At 40.6% G+C, this 17,813-nt stretch overlaps 1 protein-coding gene across 4 annotated transcripts in view; it reads right to left on the bottom strand.

Moving 5' to 3' along the window:
• Positions 1 to 17,813, bottom strand: part of CD109 (CD109 molecule) — a 152,437-nt gene that overhangs the window by 10,646 nt on the left and 123,978 nt on the right. For all 4 annotated transcript variants that reach the window (XM_029224286.1, XM_029224282.1, XM_029224284.1 and 1 more), the window contains 6 exons: positions 9,110 to 9,191; positions 6,169 to 6,397; positions 5,469 to 5,634; positions 4,120 to 4,310; positions 3,481 to 3,636; positions 2,410 to 2,475 (listed from right to left, as the gene is read on the bottom strand). In XM_029224286.1, coding sequence (XP_029080119.1) covers positions 2,410 to 2,475; positions 3,481 to 3,636; positions 4,120 to 4,310; positions 5,469 to 5,634; positions 6,169 to 6,397; positions 9,110 to 9,191 — 890 coding nt within the window. The remainder of the gene's footprint in view (positions 1 to 2,409; positions 2,476 to 3,480; positions 3,637 to 4,119; positions 4,311 to 5,468; positions 5,635 to 6,168; positions 6,398 to 9,109; positions 9,192 to 17,813) is intronic.

Below are 17,813 nucleotides of genomic sequence, written 5' to 3'. Positions count from 1 at the left end.
TGAGGAGGTGTGAGGACCAGCGTTTCCCTCGAAGGGACCCTAATATCAGAAGCTTGGGAATGTCCTCTAAATTTCCTAGGCCTGCCTCATGTCAAGTCGAATGGGATCTATTTAAATTCTTCACCCCTTCCGCTTTTTTTGATACTAAGGTTCATAAACCTTACTATTATATGTAATACTGTATTTTTCTTTGCTAATACTTAAATCTCACACACACACACACACACACACACACACACACACATGCCCCTCTGACCTAAACGTGTAGTATCCACTGTGGATTTACATACTTAAAAAAAAAATCCTCTCTCTAAGCCTTCATCTTTCAAATCATCTTTCAAACCTAAGAGTTCCAACTTTTTATTCTGCCACACCTACATCATATAATCCTTCCTCCCCTTGATCATTCTGGAATATCTCAGTCTGGACATTCTCCAACTTTTTCTTAAACTACAATTAAAAGTGTAGAGTGTTCTTGGAGCAGTTGAAGAACGGTTCCATCGATTGGAGAGATAGTCTCCGTGATTTTCATTACCCCCTTTCCCGTGGCACGCATTTTCCTTTAGAGACCAATCTCATCACAGAACAAACACGACTACTAGATTTGTCCCCTGGGTCATAATTAATATTCATCTATAACTAAGTGTTAGCATTTATATTTGGTCCACAACAGAGCTGAACTGCTCACTCAGAGAACGTCAAGAAATCTTGCAGTTTATTTCCAATAGCTTTGCTTTTTATCATTTATTGCAAACCTGAGAGTTTTCCTTGCCCTCCTTTTTCCAGAGCACTTACAAAAATATCAACTAAAGGAAATGTCAATACCTATTTCTGGGTGACCAGCTTTTTTGCAAACTTTTTCTCCATTACAAGAAGTACCTATTGGTCCCTACGTTTCATTTTCTGCATGTTAATGCAACATAGGACTGGTGAACATTCTGACCACTAGGTACCATATTTACTGCTGTGTCCTTCAAATCTCAAATAAAAATCATCTGACTTCAGTAACTTATCTACATTTGGTTTATCAAGAATGAGTTCCAACCAATTTGGTGGTTTAAGTACATAAAATTTTTCAATCGTATCTAAAATATCTTATGTATTTACTTTTGGATTTACTCTTCACATAAAAAGACAGCTTGAGAGTGAGAATTTTCACATGGTCTTTGTTAGTAAAGACCAATACAAAGGGACTTCCCTGGCGGTCCGGTAGTTAAGCCTTCGCCTTCCAACACAGGGGGTACGGGTTTGATCCCTGGTTGGGGAGTTAAGATCTCACGTGCCTCATGATCAAAAAGCCAAAACATAAAATAGAAGCAATATTGTAACAAATTCAACAAAGACTTTTTTAAAAAAAAAAAAAAAAGACCGATACAAATTATTCACTCTTGTCTTTCTATCCTTTTCATTGAATACTGTTCTTTTTAACTGTGATTTTTCCTTGATTTTAAAAAACATTTACTGTGTTTTGAGTATCGTACAAAATAATCTTCACATTATTTCTAAGTTTCCAAATTATACCTGACCATGTACCCTTCACATTGTGCCTTAGAAAGTACATCTGTTCTCTCAACTAGAATAGTTGTACTGGTTTTTGAAAAAGTACTTTTTCTCTATAATAGCCTTTTTTTTTTTAACTTTCTCAGTAAATCTTTCAGGGTTTGTTTGGTTTGTTTTTTCTAACCAAGCACATAATCTTTTTTAGTACTATCACGTATTATTTTGCATCCCAATAACATGGTTTTAGGTCCCCATGATTTTCATGTATTATTAAGCATAATAACGTCCATTCAGTATTTTATATACTACTTCCATGTTATTGTATCCCAATTACACCATAAAGGGTAGATTTCTTTAGATTTTCTTCCTAGAGCAGAGCACTGAACATCTCATGCTCTAATTGTTTTATTTACTATAATATAAAATTTTACAGCAAAGGGACACATTTCCTATCTTCAAGTCAATTACTTATAATACCATGTTGACCTTTATATTGTTAAATGAATATTAAGAAATGGTAAGTAAAATGCTATATGGTTATCAGGTCACAGTAGAAACTCTACCCAGTATTACAATTTCTAAGCTGTATTTTTACAAAAAAAGGTGGGAGTTCCCAACAATTCACATGAATCATATGGGAGGATTTTAATCCTTACTTCAAAAAGCATATAATACTCAAGAAATATTATCAAACTATAGATTATCAAACTATACAGTTGCTGTCTACTCACTAGTTAGTAACATCTCCGACACTCTTTGTTAAAGATAGTGATTTACCTTGTCTAAGTCATAGAAATAAATCATTACGAATTTTATATCATCTAAGTTAAAGATTTAGCAGTGCCCCAAACCAAAGAATTAGTATAGCAAGTCCTATTTAACAAAACAAAAATAAACATTATTACATACCTGACAAATAGCAAATCCAAAACCGCTTGCAGAAATATTAACTGCAGTTGGCTGTACCACAGCAAGCTGAATAAAGGCGGAAAAAGGTGAATAAGGCTAATTGTCCATATCTACGTCCTTCCAGCCGGCACGAGAGACCGCTGTTATCCCTCACTGGGAGTGTAAGCTGTGTGCGCTGTGAAGTTCTAAGAACTTTACATGCCTCACATGTCAAAAGTTATGGGTCAACCAGATAAGGGGGGTAAAGGCTGAGGAAGTACACGTTAGTGCTGTGGACAGGTCTGCCCTTCTGTAGGGGCTGTAGCATGAAAGACAAGAAATGGAAGTCATTCCTCCCTCCTCAAGCCTCCCTCAGCATCCAAGTCGCTGGCCTTCCTGAGAACACAATGGCACACCATCACTGACTGGAACCAACACTCCTTCTTTTTCCTTTGCCATCACCCCTCTCCCTCAGGTTCTAGCCTTAAAGTTACCGCTTTCACCCATTACCCTCAACTTCCTACAAAGTTAACCAAGGGAAAAAAGTTAGGGTTTAGCATAGCCCTTCATTCCATTTTAAAGAAAGAGTTCTACTACTGGTTCTATCAATTCACCTAAGAGGACATGTGGTGCAGCCTAAAGGAACATGGTCTTCGAAATCATGGGTTCAAATCCTAGCTCTACTGTTACTAGCACCATGATCTTGGGAGAGTTAGCTAAACTCTCTTAGCCTCAGTTTTATAATATGTACAGTGGGGATAAAGGTACTTGGTCTGAGAAGTAAATGCAATAAATAGCACATGTAAAGAAATCTGGCACAGGGCCTGCAAAGAATAGGAGCTCAACGGGTATTCATTCCTCTCCCAGTAAGACAGGGCCCACGTTTCCTCCTTTTCCAAATCTGTCCAACGTTCTCAACCCCTCCTCCCTTCCCCAGCTCGGCAAATTCAACCAAAGGAGGGTACTCCTTCCTGCCAGCACAGAGCTCTGGGAACAAGTCTTTGTTGAAGTCAACAGAAAGGAAATAAAGCAGTACTCCAGCAGAAGGAAGCATCTACACAGACATTCGGAGAGGCACGCCCTTGTCCACACCTCAGCCGTCTGGAGGAGAAAGCGGTTCTGTGTGCTAATCACAAAATTCACAGGACTCAGTGAACCGGACCCCACCACGGTCACTTGGATATTTGTCTCTTCTGTGTTCATTAGGGCTGCAAACTCAGACAGGGCCTTCAAGGCCACAATGGTGTCCTGTTGGGAAAAGAAAAAGATGTGCGCACATAAGGCTATATTAAGGCCGCCAAAGAGTAAAGGATACCACGTTTAGGATACCACTGCATACTCATCCACCTTCCTTGGGAGTGGAACTCTCCTCGATTCACCTTTGAATCTGCTTGACCTGGAGTCCAGGGAAGACTCAGAAAACATCTGCTGACTAGAACTGAGCTCCTATTGTACCGGGTACCAGAGACGACAAACGGCTAGTGAGACAGGGAACTAATTTATCCCACATGGGTATCAGATACGATGTTTATATCAAAGATGAGGAAAAATTAAAATTAGTAACTTAAACCTTTGATTTAAGTTACTAAACTTTTTAACTGCCATGTAATTTTATGAAGTCATGAAATAAAGCAACCACATATATATAGAGAGAGAGAGAGATTTAATTTTACGAATAGTTTTACATATATAATTATTTTTATAAAGAAATTTAAAGTGCTCATCACTCACCTGGGTAGAGGCAAAACCTCCCAAGCTATTTCTCTGCCTGCTTAGCCACCTCATAATCGGGATTCCCTCAGAAATCTGATGCTGCAGGAAGTGTGAGAGCAGTGCATAGGCCGCAACTTCAATATCCAGGGAGCTTGGTTGCCAGGATTCAGAAAGTCTGGACACTGGTGACACCCAGAATTGCATGTCTCCTGCGGGAGAAAAGTAGTAATGGTCTGGCCAAATACAGAAAAATTACACTTGATACCATTAAACATTCCTACACTGGTCCAAGTTCTCCTTGACTAGCATAAAAGTATACATATTTCTATGTATAAAAATAAATGAGGGACCCTGGCCACCCTAACAACCTTCCTAGAGATATTCCTGCTAGCCCCCAGATGAACATGCTATGTGGTACCCCCTCCCCATTCTCTCAAATATTACTATTTAGATGATGACTGCACTTCAGTGGAATGTGAAATAACTACCACTCAGCCAAGCAGAGAAGCAGAAATGTCAAGGACTACTTCAGCCTCGATGCAGTAATCTTCTAGTCCCCAGCACTGCAACAGGTAAAAAGGATGTAAGCTAACTTACTGCTAATAATAACACACTCTTTTTTACAGTCTCAGAAGTCTCTAAGCACTTTCCATAATCACCCCTTCTTGAATTAACAGAGCTTTAAATAAACTGACATGACCTAAAACTCTTTCTGCCCACCCAGCCCTTCTGCCACACAGAGGCCATTTGGAAAGTAATAACACCTGTACTTTTTGTCCTGTTGTAGCCCATAAGCAGCTGTATGATTAAAAAATCACAGTGCCCATTCCAAAACTGTAAAAAAAATCATACAGCTCACTAACAGCATTTTTTGACATTTGCATTTCTGTTAGCATTTTAATTCACATTTTCGAACACCTACGACGTGGTAAGTAAGCCCTGCACCTTATCTCATTTAATCCTCACAGCAACCCTAAAGCAGCTGTTACTCCCATTTTAAGACAGGGAAACTGAAGCTCCTAAAGGTAACTAATGGAACCAGAATTTGAGCCCAAGTCTCTCCAAAAACCAAGGCCTTCATGATCACTCAAGGCCACCAAACCAGAAATGGCATCAGACAATTCAAAGGGTAACTGACACATGGCAGAACATATCTAAAAGAAGGAAAAACCCAAGGCCCCAAGTTCTCTAGAAAACTCTTGGGGAGAGTAGCAGCAGAATGGCCATGTCAACCCTTCCTGATCTTACTTGCATCTCATTTTCATCCCATTCAGAAGACATAAATGTAATCAACTTCGCACCTGGTGTAGAAAACTTTCTCATATCATTTACACATTTCATAACGCAGAACGGGTTGCACACGTTACCTTCTTGTTCTGCTCTCCAAGTCAGCATATTCAAAGCGTCCTTGGCTTTAGGGCTTCTCACAGATGACAGAGCATAAGTTACAAGAGCCAGGGTGTAATTGTCTGAAATTCCTCTATCGAATTCGGACTCCAAAAAGTTGATAGACTCCTGCACATCACTATTAGGCTGGAAAGAAAAAATATATATTTTACTATTCAGAATAACCTGTCACCAACATATTTAAATAAAAAGTATTTTCAAACATTCATTCAAAAACCATTTCAGTGTCTATTAAGCACCGCCTTTGTCCTAGGCAATGGGAATCACCCCTGATCTGCTATGTATTTTAAAAATAACATTGCTTTTCAGGTTCTACAAGCAAACAGGCACCCCGTAGAGGGAATAAAAAATAAGAAGTGCAGCTTTTGCTAGTGTTTTTCCCATTGGCTATCACGAACTAAGATGAGGGCATAAAATATAGCCTGAGAAAGATACCTCTCTTATATGACCTCAGGTGTTGAAGCTCTAAATTGAGGGGAAAGTATATATTCTCAGCTCTTGGGATGTGGCCACAGATGCAAAGCAGAAGAGTACTCAAATTCGAGACTTCAGATGTGATGGAATATTGCAAAATCCTTTAAGTTTCCAGACATGTATTTGACCCATCAACACCTACCTTCCTTGTGATTTTCCACCCATTATTTATTAAAGATTAAATACCTGATACTTTTTATATCCCAGGAGAGAAGTCACAATATAAGCCGTAAGGGTTACTGGACTTTTATTGCCACCTTGAAGCTCGCTGTGGATCACTCTTCCTGGCTCCCAAAATTCACCATTGGATTTTTGATGTCCTTTGAGCCAAGTATATGCTCTGTGTAACACATTCTGGTCAATATCTATGTAAGGATCAGCTTCGAGGAAACATCTTAAAACAAAAGCTGACAACCTTGGTGAAAAGGGGGGAAAAATTACATAAAATACACTTTATACAGTCCTCCAAATTACACTGAGCAATAAAACACCAGCAATAACAACCCTTTTCCCCCATCAGAAGATTCACCAAAGGGCCAATCACTGAAGATAGAACAAAAGGAAGAAAGACGGCAAAGAGACAACAAAGTGAACAACTCAGCTGGGCCAGTGGGCACGGCTTCCCCTTGGGTGTGGCTGGGAAATTCCAGGTCAACTCACAAAAGAGCAGAGTTGGTAAGAACTTGGAAATCATCTAATCCCGCCTCTTGATTTTAAAGGTTGAGAATTCGAAACTCAGAGAGAGTTAAATAAACTGTCCAAGGTTATTCATCTTTGGACTGTTCCGGGTATTTACCAAGGAAGATCTCATCACACACTTAGCTCAACCCTAAAGCAGTGGATGAAGTATGTTTAGTTCACAATCAAACTGTCGTGCTTTTGAGTAGAAGAAATGGATATTTTCTCTCCTATAGGACAGGAATCAGCAAATTACAGCCTGTAGGCCAAATCTGTCTGTGCCAAACACAGCCCACAGTCTGTTTATATGTGCCTCTCCCCACTGCACAGCCCCCAACCTCCACCTAAGAACAGTTTTTAAACAGAGAAAAATAGTGAGGGTGGGGACTTCCCCAGTGGTGCAGTGGTTAAGAATCTGCTTGCCAATGCAAGGGACATGGGTTCGATCCCTGGCGCAGGAAGATCCCACATGCCGCAGAGCAACTAAGCCCGTGAGCCACAGCTACTGAGCCTGCGCTCTAGAGCCCATGAGCCACAACTACTGAGCCCGTGTGCCACAACTACTGAAGCCCACACGCCTAGAGCCCATGCTCCGCAACAAGAGAAGCCACTGCAATGAGAAGCCCGCGCACCGCAACGAAGAGTAGCCCCAGCTCGCCACAACTAGAGAAAGCCCGCGTGCAGCAACGAAGACCCAACGCAGCCAAAAATAAATAAATACATTTATTTTTTTAAAAAAAGAAAGAAAGAAAGAAAGGGTGGAGGGAAAAAGGGAAAATATGCAACAGAGCCTCTATGGGGCCTGCAATGCCTAACATATTTACTATCTGACCCTTTAAAGAAAAAGTATGTCAATGTCTGCTACAGAACATTAAATACTGAGGTGAAAAGAACATCAGGCAATAAAACACTGAAACCTTTCTATTTATGGATCTACATCCTGACTCGTGCCAAAAGAAAATATGAAGCAGATCTGTTTCATCCTATAAAAGATTTAGTGTGGCAAACATTACTAATATTCAATATGATGCAGTTCTCTTTCACTTTGGGTACGCAGAAGAATTCACTTCCTTGCCCACTTGAAGTTAGGCATGGCCATGGGGCCAGCTCCCGTCATGGTAAAGTGATAAGAAATCTTATACCGGGCTGAAGCTTCTAACTGCCACTGCTAGATACTCCAGCCCTCTGTCCCCAGGCTGCAGCAAGCCTAGAGGCTCAGGGTGAGTTGGTGGCTGAAACAAAGACTGCAGAGCCCCCTGCTGAGCCACAGTGGAAGTGCAGCATGAGCACAACCTTTGTTAATAAACCACTGAGATTTAGAGGGTTGTTACCACGGCACACCTTATCTAACCCTACTGACACAATTAGCCAATCTTTTTCTGAGCGAAAAATGAACTGAAGATAATACAAGGAGAGAGTAATCATCCAAAATCAGCCATGTGGAGATTTCATTCTGGAGGAAACTCTGGAGGTTCATTACTTAACCTCATCACTGTTTTTTCACAAAAAATAACCTTAAAGAAACTACATTGGGGCTTCCCTGGTGGCGCAGTGGTTGAGAATCTGCCTGCTAATGCAGGGGACACGGGTTCGAGCCCTGGTCTGGGAGGATCCCACATGCCGCGGAGCAACTGGGTCCGTGAGCCACGGCCGCTGAGCCTGCGCGTCAGCTACTGAGCCTGTGCGTCTGGAGCCTGTGCTCTGCAACAAGAGAGGCCGTGATAATGAGAGGCCCGCGCACCGCAATGAAGAGTGGCTCCCGCTCGCCGCAACTAGAGAAAGCCCTCGCACAGAAATGAAGACCCAACACAGCAAAAATAAATAAATTAATAAACTCCTATCCCCAACATCTTCAAAAAAAAAAAAAACAAGAAACCACATTGACTGTATTAATACAAAATTAGTGTTGATTGTGTCCGATTAAAAAAAGACCTATGTCGGGCTTCCCTGGTGGCGCAGTGGTTCAGAGTCCGCCTGCCGATGTAGGGGACGCGGGTTCGTGCCCGGGTCCAGGAAGATCCCACATGCCGCGGAGTGGCTGGGCCCGTGAGCCATGGCCGCTGAGCCTGCGCGTCCGGAGCCTGTGCTCCGCAACGGGAGAGGCCACAACAGTGAGAGGCCCGTGTACGGCAAAAAAAAAAAAAAGACCTATGTCACAATACTCCATATTTCTAACCAATTTTTCTTACCAGCTGCACCATCATATTTTATTGCTGCTTTTCCCACCAAAAAAGAGGGGGATTTATGACTTATCTTTTCTAAATAAAAACGTCTGATGTACTAGTGTTTTAAAACCATATTTAAAAAGGAGAATCTCTTTTAAAGCCAGGCTATGGAAAAAGCAGCCTCCAAGCTGATACAGAGACACATCTGTCAATTTCATGGCCATGGTGACCTAGTTAGAGCCCATTCGGTGACATGGATTTGTTCCATTAGCAAAAACACTTACCAAGTGCTCCCAGAAGGGTCATCATTCCCAAAGGCACTGAAAGAGCCATCTTCCCTCTGATAGAGAAGTTCTCTCTGGTAACCTGAAGACACCAAAATAGACAGATAATCAACGTAATCAAGTTGCAATGAATGGAAGTTTCTAATCATGACTTCATATTGAGGAAGCATGGGCAGAGAATGGGAAAGAAGACATGAAATCAACTAACGTTGAATATTTTCTATATCATGTGCTGTGGGAGATTAAGAACATCAGGACTTTTCAAGTAGAATGCATAAAATAAGAACCGCGATAGCCCCAAACTGGAATAAAGTCAGAAGAATACCATCACACAGACAACAATTCTATCCATTCAAAAGCAAGTAAATTAAAAAGCGGAGTATTTAACTCTGTAGTGTAAACTACAATGGTTTCAATGCTTAGTCATCTAAAATTGTTTGCTACCTAAGAAAAATACTAGCTACAGTATCATAATTAAAATTTAAAGCTAAAACGAGAAGTAAAAATACTTTCTACTCTTAGACCACCAGCAGAAGGGAGAAAATTGCTAAATAATCTAACACAGTGGCTCTAGAATTTTTTGGTCATGACCAACTGAGGTAAACCCCCAAACTGACCTGTCCGCCCAAACGTCAACTCTAAGTTCTCACTAAATAAAAAGACCATGTTGGTGGTAATGAAGTCTCAGTATAGAACTAAATTGGGGAGGGCTTATGGCTCACAGATCTGCTTTAATAAAAGCAGATGTTTCATATTTGCAAATAAATGGTTGCAAATAAAGGCAGATGTTTCATATTTGCAAACCAATGCGTGCAGGTCTCAAAGTCCAGTGACTGAGAAATCATAGGCCAAACACTGAAAGAGTCACCAGACAAGCCCAACAAACCAACTCGCTAAAAATGATATTAGCCATAATTTATCAATAAAAAGTAAGCAGAAGCAGAAGCCAGAAACATTTCCAACTCAAGGCTTTATCAGTGATCCTCTGATAACCAAGAATTCTTCCTGAAAACTACAGGATTCTACTACAGGAGGGGAGGGCACACAAAATGAACCCAGCAGCATGGCCATGTAGTGCCTGGCAAACATACTCACTGGTGAAATGTTGAATTCAATCCCCAATAAACTCTAGTAACAAAAACATTTTACTTTATGAATACCACATTTTAGAAGCATCAATAACTATAATTAATTATTCATATTTGACTAAGAAAATATGAGTATTAGTCATTTAAAATTCGTGAATTTGCTCTTGCCAGGTCCCAAACTTTTCTCATTGAGCCTTTCCACAAGAAACCCCAGCCAGATCTGAGTATCTGATTTAAGCTACAGTAAGACAAAATGCATAAAAAAACAAGACACTGTTTCACGGTGATCTTTAAGACCTATGGTAAAAGAGATGTAAACAGCATTTAAGTGATGAGAGAGTTTTCTTAATTTGAAGAAGGGAGCGTTAGGTTATACACTTTAAGTTTAAAACTGAAATATTACAGCATGGTAACTAACCAGCCAACTTTTATCCAACTGTGACTAGGTGTCAGGAACTGGTCAAAGCCCTTTTCGGGTATTAACTCAGGTAATTCCACAACTCTATGATGTAGAGGCTGTCTGCTTTTTAGAGATGAAGAGACCTGAACTTAGAATATATCACGTGCAAGGTCACACAGCTCATAGGAACTGAAATTAGGCATTAGCCAAGGTCAATCTGTCTCCAAAGCTGCTGCTTCCTACTAATTCATAGAGCCCTTTCAATGATTAATATATGAAAAGTTCTTCGCACAGTACCTTTTACATACTCTCAGTAAACAACAGATATCACTCCGTAACTCAGGTGTAGAAAAAGACTTTCTAACCACCAAACTTTTAAGAAAAAATAACTGACTACAAAAAAATTGTTTCAAACTTTTCCATGGCAAAACACTATAAACAAAGTTGAAAAACAGATGACAAATTAAAGGAAAATATTTGCAACATATAAGATGGATAAATGGCTAATCCTCCTAACATTAATACTATACAAGTCTATGTATATGTTTTTATATATTAATACTATATATCTTCACATATAGATTATATAAAGAATTTTTTTAATTTAGAGGAAAAGATAAAAACTCCTATAGAGAAAAAATGGACAAAAGACAAGTACAGACATTTCACAAAAAACAAAGAGAGAAAGACAGACCTTAAGACAGGAAGAAATGTTCAACTTCATAATAGGTGAAATGCAAATGAAAACTACATATTGAGATACCATTTCTTACCCATCACTTTAGCAAAGATTCAAAAGCTTGACCATTCATCCTGTTGGGGAGACTGTAAGGAAACCAGTACTCATCCATTGCTAGAGGGAATTCCAAATGGTACAACTCCTGTGCAGTAGAATGTCTATACCTTTTGACCCAGTAATCCTACTTCTTCTAAGGATATATCTGAAGATATACCTCCAACAACACAAAAATATATATGCAGAAGACTACTGATTGCAGCGTTATTTGTAATTGCAAAAACATTGGAAACTACCTAAATGCCACCAAATTGGAGACGGGTTGAATAAACTGTGGTACATGTGTACAATGGAGTACTATGCAGCTGTGGAAAAGAATGAGGACTCTCTCTGAACTGATGAAGAGCAATTTCCTGAATATACTGTTAAGTGAAAAAGGCAAAGTCTAAAATAGCACACATAGTGTACTACCCTTTGTGTAAGAAAAAGAGAAAATTAAAAAACATACGTTAATTTCTGCTAAGAGAGAAAAAGAAAGAGAGAGAGAGAGAAGCTAAACAAGAAAGTAACGCAGAACGTTACCCCCAGAGGGTAGGGAGAAGGGATCCGAGAGGGAAAGATACCCCTTTGCATACACCTTTTAGAATAAGTTTGACTTTTGGAAGCATGTTAATGTTTTACATATTCAAAAAGTAAAATAAACAAGAATGGAAAAAATTCAATGACAGGCACTATTAACACAACCTTAGTTCACTCTAACATGTTTTAGTTAACCTTGAAGAAAACTGAACATATCATCTCTTCCTTTGTCAGAGCTGGTCAAGGATCACAGAGAAGCAGAGTAATTTTCTAATATTCACAAAGGAAGTGAGCAAAAGAGGCCAAGACATTCTCCCTCAATTTCCAATTCAGGAGTAAATCTACCAGGTAGCAGAGCTGACGTGTGAACTCAATCTGATATAGGAGGAAGGGAAGGGAAGGGGAGGGGAGAGGAGGGGAGGGGAGGGGAGGGGAGGGGAGGGGAGGGGAGGGGACGGGAGGGGAGGGAAGCTCCAGGTCCCCCCATCACTAGAGGAGGTACTTCTGTGGGAAGATGGACCAACCTCAGGTGAGGACCAAGTGCCTCCAAGGCCCTGAATCATATCAACAATGGCAGTTCCAAGTATGAGTTATTGTAAAACCTTCAGAGAGATGAGATCATGGAGATGAGATCAGTGTTTATGGAAATTACCCTTCAGGTGGCTGCCCGCCAAGAATTGCCATTAATATCAACAATGAGCACAGCTCTTCCACCAGGAGCAACGAGCCCAGAGAAGGGGACTTGCAGACACAGTCTCCAGGTATGGAGTACATTTCCTGAGCTGGTTTAGATGAAACTGAAAATCCAAACCTCCAGCTCTGCTCCCTGGGCAAAACAGGAGGGAACCCAAACCAGGTAGGTCTCCTGTGAGGTGTCCTTCCTTGTCTTAAGCCAGACATGCATCATTAGAGAACCCTCGGCTGCATCACGATAGACGAGATAGGCAAAAAGATGGTTTTCTCCAAAAGTTTATGAGGAAATTAGAGTACTGCCTTCAAGTTCATAGTCTTATGAATAGCTCCTGAGTTACAAAGTAACAGCATAATCAGAATTAACAGACACTTCTAAAATTTAAAATAATGATTCATGAAATGTTGTTTATAAAGAGTCGGACAAGATACATACTTAGTGGGTGGTGAATTTTCTTTGAAATAGCCATGAATGGAAAATATTTACAATTTATCATAATAAAGAGGCAAGTAGCACTCATAGAAACACATAGAAAACTAACATTCTAAACATAATTTGACTTAGTTTACCACAAGTGTCAAAATTGTATACAAATAAATTAAGTAAAATTGGCTGCCCAATCACTTTCTCTGGTTAAAAGCTGATAAAAATATTTCTGTACTAAAAGAAGAGTATTTGTTATCAATTTCCTTACTCTCTCTGACATGAATGGAAAGTGAGAACTTCACCAACGTTTTCTTTTTTAGCATCTTCACTATTGCCTCTAGCCATTCTTGTGATGGCCAAATGCAGCATCAGAATTCTGAAACCTACTTTTTTCCTGTTTTTATTCCAATAGAGAAAATATAATGTGTTTTCAGCTAAGTTTGGTCTGAGTCTCACTTGAAAAACTGAGCCACATGCACTGCAATTTAAATATTTGAGAAAAACAAGTGGTTTAAAATCTCCAATTAACAGGTCTGGGATTTCCAGTCCTTGTCAAAAACAGTTTCCATGTTACGGTTCTATTTTTCTTTTTGACAGTGAAAGACACTTCATTCAATGATGTAGCTATTGTTTTGACCAGAAAAACAATAAGTTAGGTTACTGGGCTCCTGGGCCAAGCATGATTTAAGGAAAACCATGCGCTGTTCACAACTGACATTTAAGTAATATAAATCATGACTTGTGCCAAAGCCACTTTAATTCCTTAAAAAATAAAAACAATTACAGTATATTTGAAAAAAAAAAAAACTTTGGCAAATGTGATAGCAAAGGAAAAAACAGAGTCTCTGAAATGAGACACTGATTTCATAATGAAAATCATTACACTGAGAAGTTTTTGTCCACTACTTTGAAATATAATTTAGTCCCGCATGTGAAAAGATACATTTTGAGGAGCTCATTGGACTGATTCCCATCAGCCATTTCACCAGCTCAAAAGGTAACACGTTGAAACCTCAGGTCACATTTCCTAGCTCACGAAAACGTGCCAAAGCCAGGGAGAAACTTTGGTGTTTAGAGAAAAAACCATGCATCGTGGAAACAGAGGAGAGATCTTCTAGACCCGATCTCCACATTAGGACGATCAACCTAAAGCCCAAAGAATTTAATATTGATACGAATGCATTCACCCATTCTGCACTTACTGAGGGGCCCATATGGTGATCCCATGGAGAAGGGATTCAACACAGTCCCCTCTGTCAGGGCGCTTACCTTCTAGGGCAGGAGACAGTCAGATAACAGAAAAACAAGAACATTTTAAATACTGTTAAGTGTGGTGAGGAATATACGATGGAATAATTTAAGTGAGAGCTGCTAAAAGGTCAGGGAAGGCCACTTTGAGGAAAACACCACCTGGATGATGAGAAGGAACCAGCCCTGGGAAGATCTGGGGGGAGAGTATCCAGCAAGCAGGACAGGTGGAAAGGCCCTCAGCGCCATGGAGCTGAGAGCACGCCAGACGCAGGCTGACAGAGCCCTGAGGGGGCGGCTTCAGGTGAGGTGACAGATGGGGCCTGGCATTCACTCAGGGCTTTGCAGGCCCAGGCGAGGAACCCACTGGAGAATTTAAGGAAGTGATGTGATGATTCTGACATTATCAAAAGATCCCTTTTATTATAAAATATGCAGAGACTATATTGAAGGAGGGTGAGTATATCGGCAAAGGGTCTATTTAGGAAGCTGCTGCAGTAGCCAGGTCAGCAATGGCAGGTCAGGGTAGATCCATCAGCCTGGGATGGAGAGAGTGGGGAAGTGTCACACTTGTTTTTAGAGATAGAATGGACAGAATTTACTTGCTGACTTTAGACCCTATCTCCCTAGTTAGATGCCACTAACTATATTACAGCTGACAGTTCCTGGGCGTTTACTATGCATTAAAATACCTCATTTAGTCTTCAAAACAGCCCTAAGAAGTGGCTACTTATTTACCCATGTCTTATAGGTGGAAAGAAGAGGCTGGGGAAACCAGCCCAGAGCAGGAGGCAGGGTTCAGAGCCCAGGCTTCATGGTCTCCACCGCCGGTGCTGTAACCACGGCTCTACCTCTCCCCTGGTGGGAATCGCCCACCTCACGGCTGCAGTGCTCTTCATTCTGCCACAACGCTTTTTCTGCCCTCTGGCTGCCCTGTGCCTTCTAACAACCAGCAAATGTGACGAAGGCTCCCAAGCAATGCAGGGCTGCTTTGAAATTGCACTGTGGCACCTACCTCGCCAGGATGGGCCTGGGGACCAGCGCTCCTTTTAAAGAAAACAGATACTGAGGATTTGGACTGTTCATTTTTTAGGGCATCTACTAACCCAGAGCAAAGTGTCTAGGACAGAAACTCAAATTATTTTTAAGGCATGAATTATTGTTCCTTAAATGGTTCAAACTATAAAATTTATTCTGTCTCTTTAAAGCATTGATATTTGATTAGCCAACAATATAGTTCATAAAGCATATAAAATATGCAATCAATGGCATTTTCTAAAATATTTTACTTTATTTTATTAAAATATCCCAAAGGATGTGTATCAAGTTATAAAGCACCAGTCTAGGTCCTACATACTCCCTACCTGAAACTAGCCAACCTAAATGTCAAATACAAGTCAGAATCTTGTCTTAAAAAGGTGCTGAATTAAACTGTGAAAATATTTTTTACTCATCTCTTTAAATATATGGCAGTGTGCAAAGATCTCACCTGATTTTAGCGTGGCACACACCATACCAAACAGAGCCCCTGGTACCACTGCTTAAACTTAATTATAACCAAACCTGGAAAAAGCAGCTCTTGTATTTACATACTTAAAATATGACTGATTCGCTTTAATAATCGGTAGATTTTATCAAGCAAACATAGTTCACAGTTCATGAAGACCATTCCAGGTAGAGGACATGCAAAGATGTATTATATGAAGACATGAGTACCTGGAAATCACAGGGGAAGTATCTTAGTATATAAGTACCATTTTTCTTGAAAAATTAATAACGTATGTTTTCTACGAATATGATAAAACATCTGATTTTTTACCATTCTCTTTAAATAAATTAATAGCTAAACTGAAAAATAAATGACCGATTCACAAACATGCGAATAATTTTTAATGGGCATCTCAGTATAGAAAGTACCGATTGCTAGATCTTTGAGAATTTCCTAGAGGACTTAAGGACCTGGGCCTGAGATGTCATAAATGCCTGCAGGGCCTGGCTCTAATCCGAGGGAAACTATACCACTATCTCCTATACAGCAGAACTCGGGTCACACCCAGCCCTGATCCCAACGCTGGCCTCCCACACAGCAGGCGAGTCCTGACTCACAGCTCCCTTACTTGCACTCAGCCCTTGTCTGCCAGCCTAGCCCAGGGGGCACTCAGGACACTGACTGCAGCTCAGCCCCTTGGACCCAACATCTTACAGCTCCCTCTGGTCTAACCTGACACCCAGATTCTAACGTCTGGTTTCTCCTTCCCTACAGGACCCATGGTCCTCTCTTACTATTTTATCAGAACACCCATTGAGACCTCTCGCACCTTGGTCACACTGAAGCATCTTGGCCCAATTCCGACTCCTCCTACATCCTCCCCTATTGCTTCCAACAAGCTAAGAACGTTGCAAAGTAACGCTATCTCGTGGCGTTCTGAGCATGGACTACAGAGTCAGACCATCAGGGGAACCATGGGTAAGTTATTTAGCCTCCCTGTGCCTCAGTTTCCTCACCTGCAAAAGGGAAATAATAACAGCACACCTAGCTCCAAGGGTTTTTGTGAGAATTAAATGAAAACATTTGTACAACAAATAGGGTTAGTTATTATCATTATTACATAGAATTTAGTTTAGGATAATGAGGGAACCTAGAAAAAAAGCCCACGTTAAAATAATGTCTTTACTAAGTCTTCTCATTCTTAACTGTGGAAAAGTTAGCCAAACCACTAACAGCTTGCCTCTATTGGCATTTAACCCATTCATTGTAAAAATAAATAAATAAAACAAAATTAAAAGTTAGGGTGGAAAGTGTTGATTCAATTTGTAGATTATACTGAACAAGCATTTTCCTATTATATTGCCTGAACCGTTCTAATCTTTATCAGTTTGATGGAGAGCAGGTACCCCAGACTGTGCAGAATGATAAACTCAGCCACACAGAGATCTTGCTAGAGGTCCCCTAATGGAAGCACAAAGCTTCCAAACTGTGACTTTGGGTGGCTGGCTTTTGGAATATTCGAGGAAATCAAGTCTACATTATTATTATTATTAAAAATGCCTCACAACTGTCCATTTTCTCCTAAGTATGGACACAGATAGAGCATGGACTCTGGGGCCAGAGAGTGAGTTCAAATCCCAGCTCTGCCATCACTTGCTATGTGACCCTAGCAAGTTAGGTACCTTTTCTGTGCCTGAGTTGCTTCATCTCTAAAAATAGGAGGATGATAAGCATATACTGATTGCGACCAGTAAGTGAGATATTATGGGAGGTGCTTAGAACACTGCCTGCCTCACAGTAAGCATCCACCGATGTTATCTGTTGTTATTAGCAACTTGTAGACACAGAGCCTGGCGTCTGCAAACAGTATCAGCCTCTCCAGGAGCCAGGGCAGAGTCCTCACCGGTGTGGCGTTTCCCGAGTGGCCAGCAGGGGCCCCCATACACACCCTTCTCTCCTAACCCCCCAACTACTTGAAATGTTAAACGCGCTGAGAAGGTCCCCACCACAGGAAGCCTCGTGTGTTTACCAGTGGACTTTCTCCACT

The sequence above is a fragment of the Monodon monoceros genome, unplaced genomic scaffold (genome assembly GCF_005190385.1).
Source record: "Monodon monoceros isolate NGI ecotype Baffin Bay Population unplaced genomic scaffold, NGI_Narwhal_1 Super_Scaffold_15, whole genome shotgun sequence".
Taxonomy (NCBI): Eukaryota; Metazoa; Chordata; class Mammalia; order Artiodactyla; family Monodontidae; genus Monodon; species Monodon monoceros.
The sequence above is the reverse complement of the archived record's forward strand: the minus strand, read 5'-3'. Positions and strand labels throughout refer to the sequence as shown.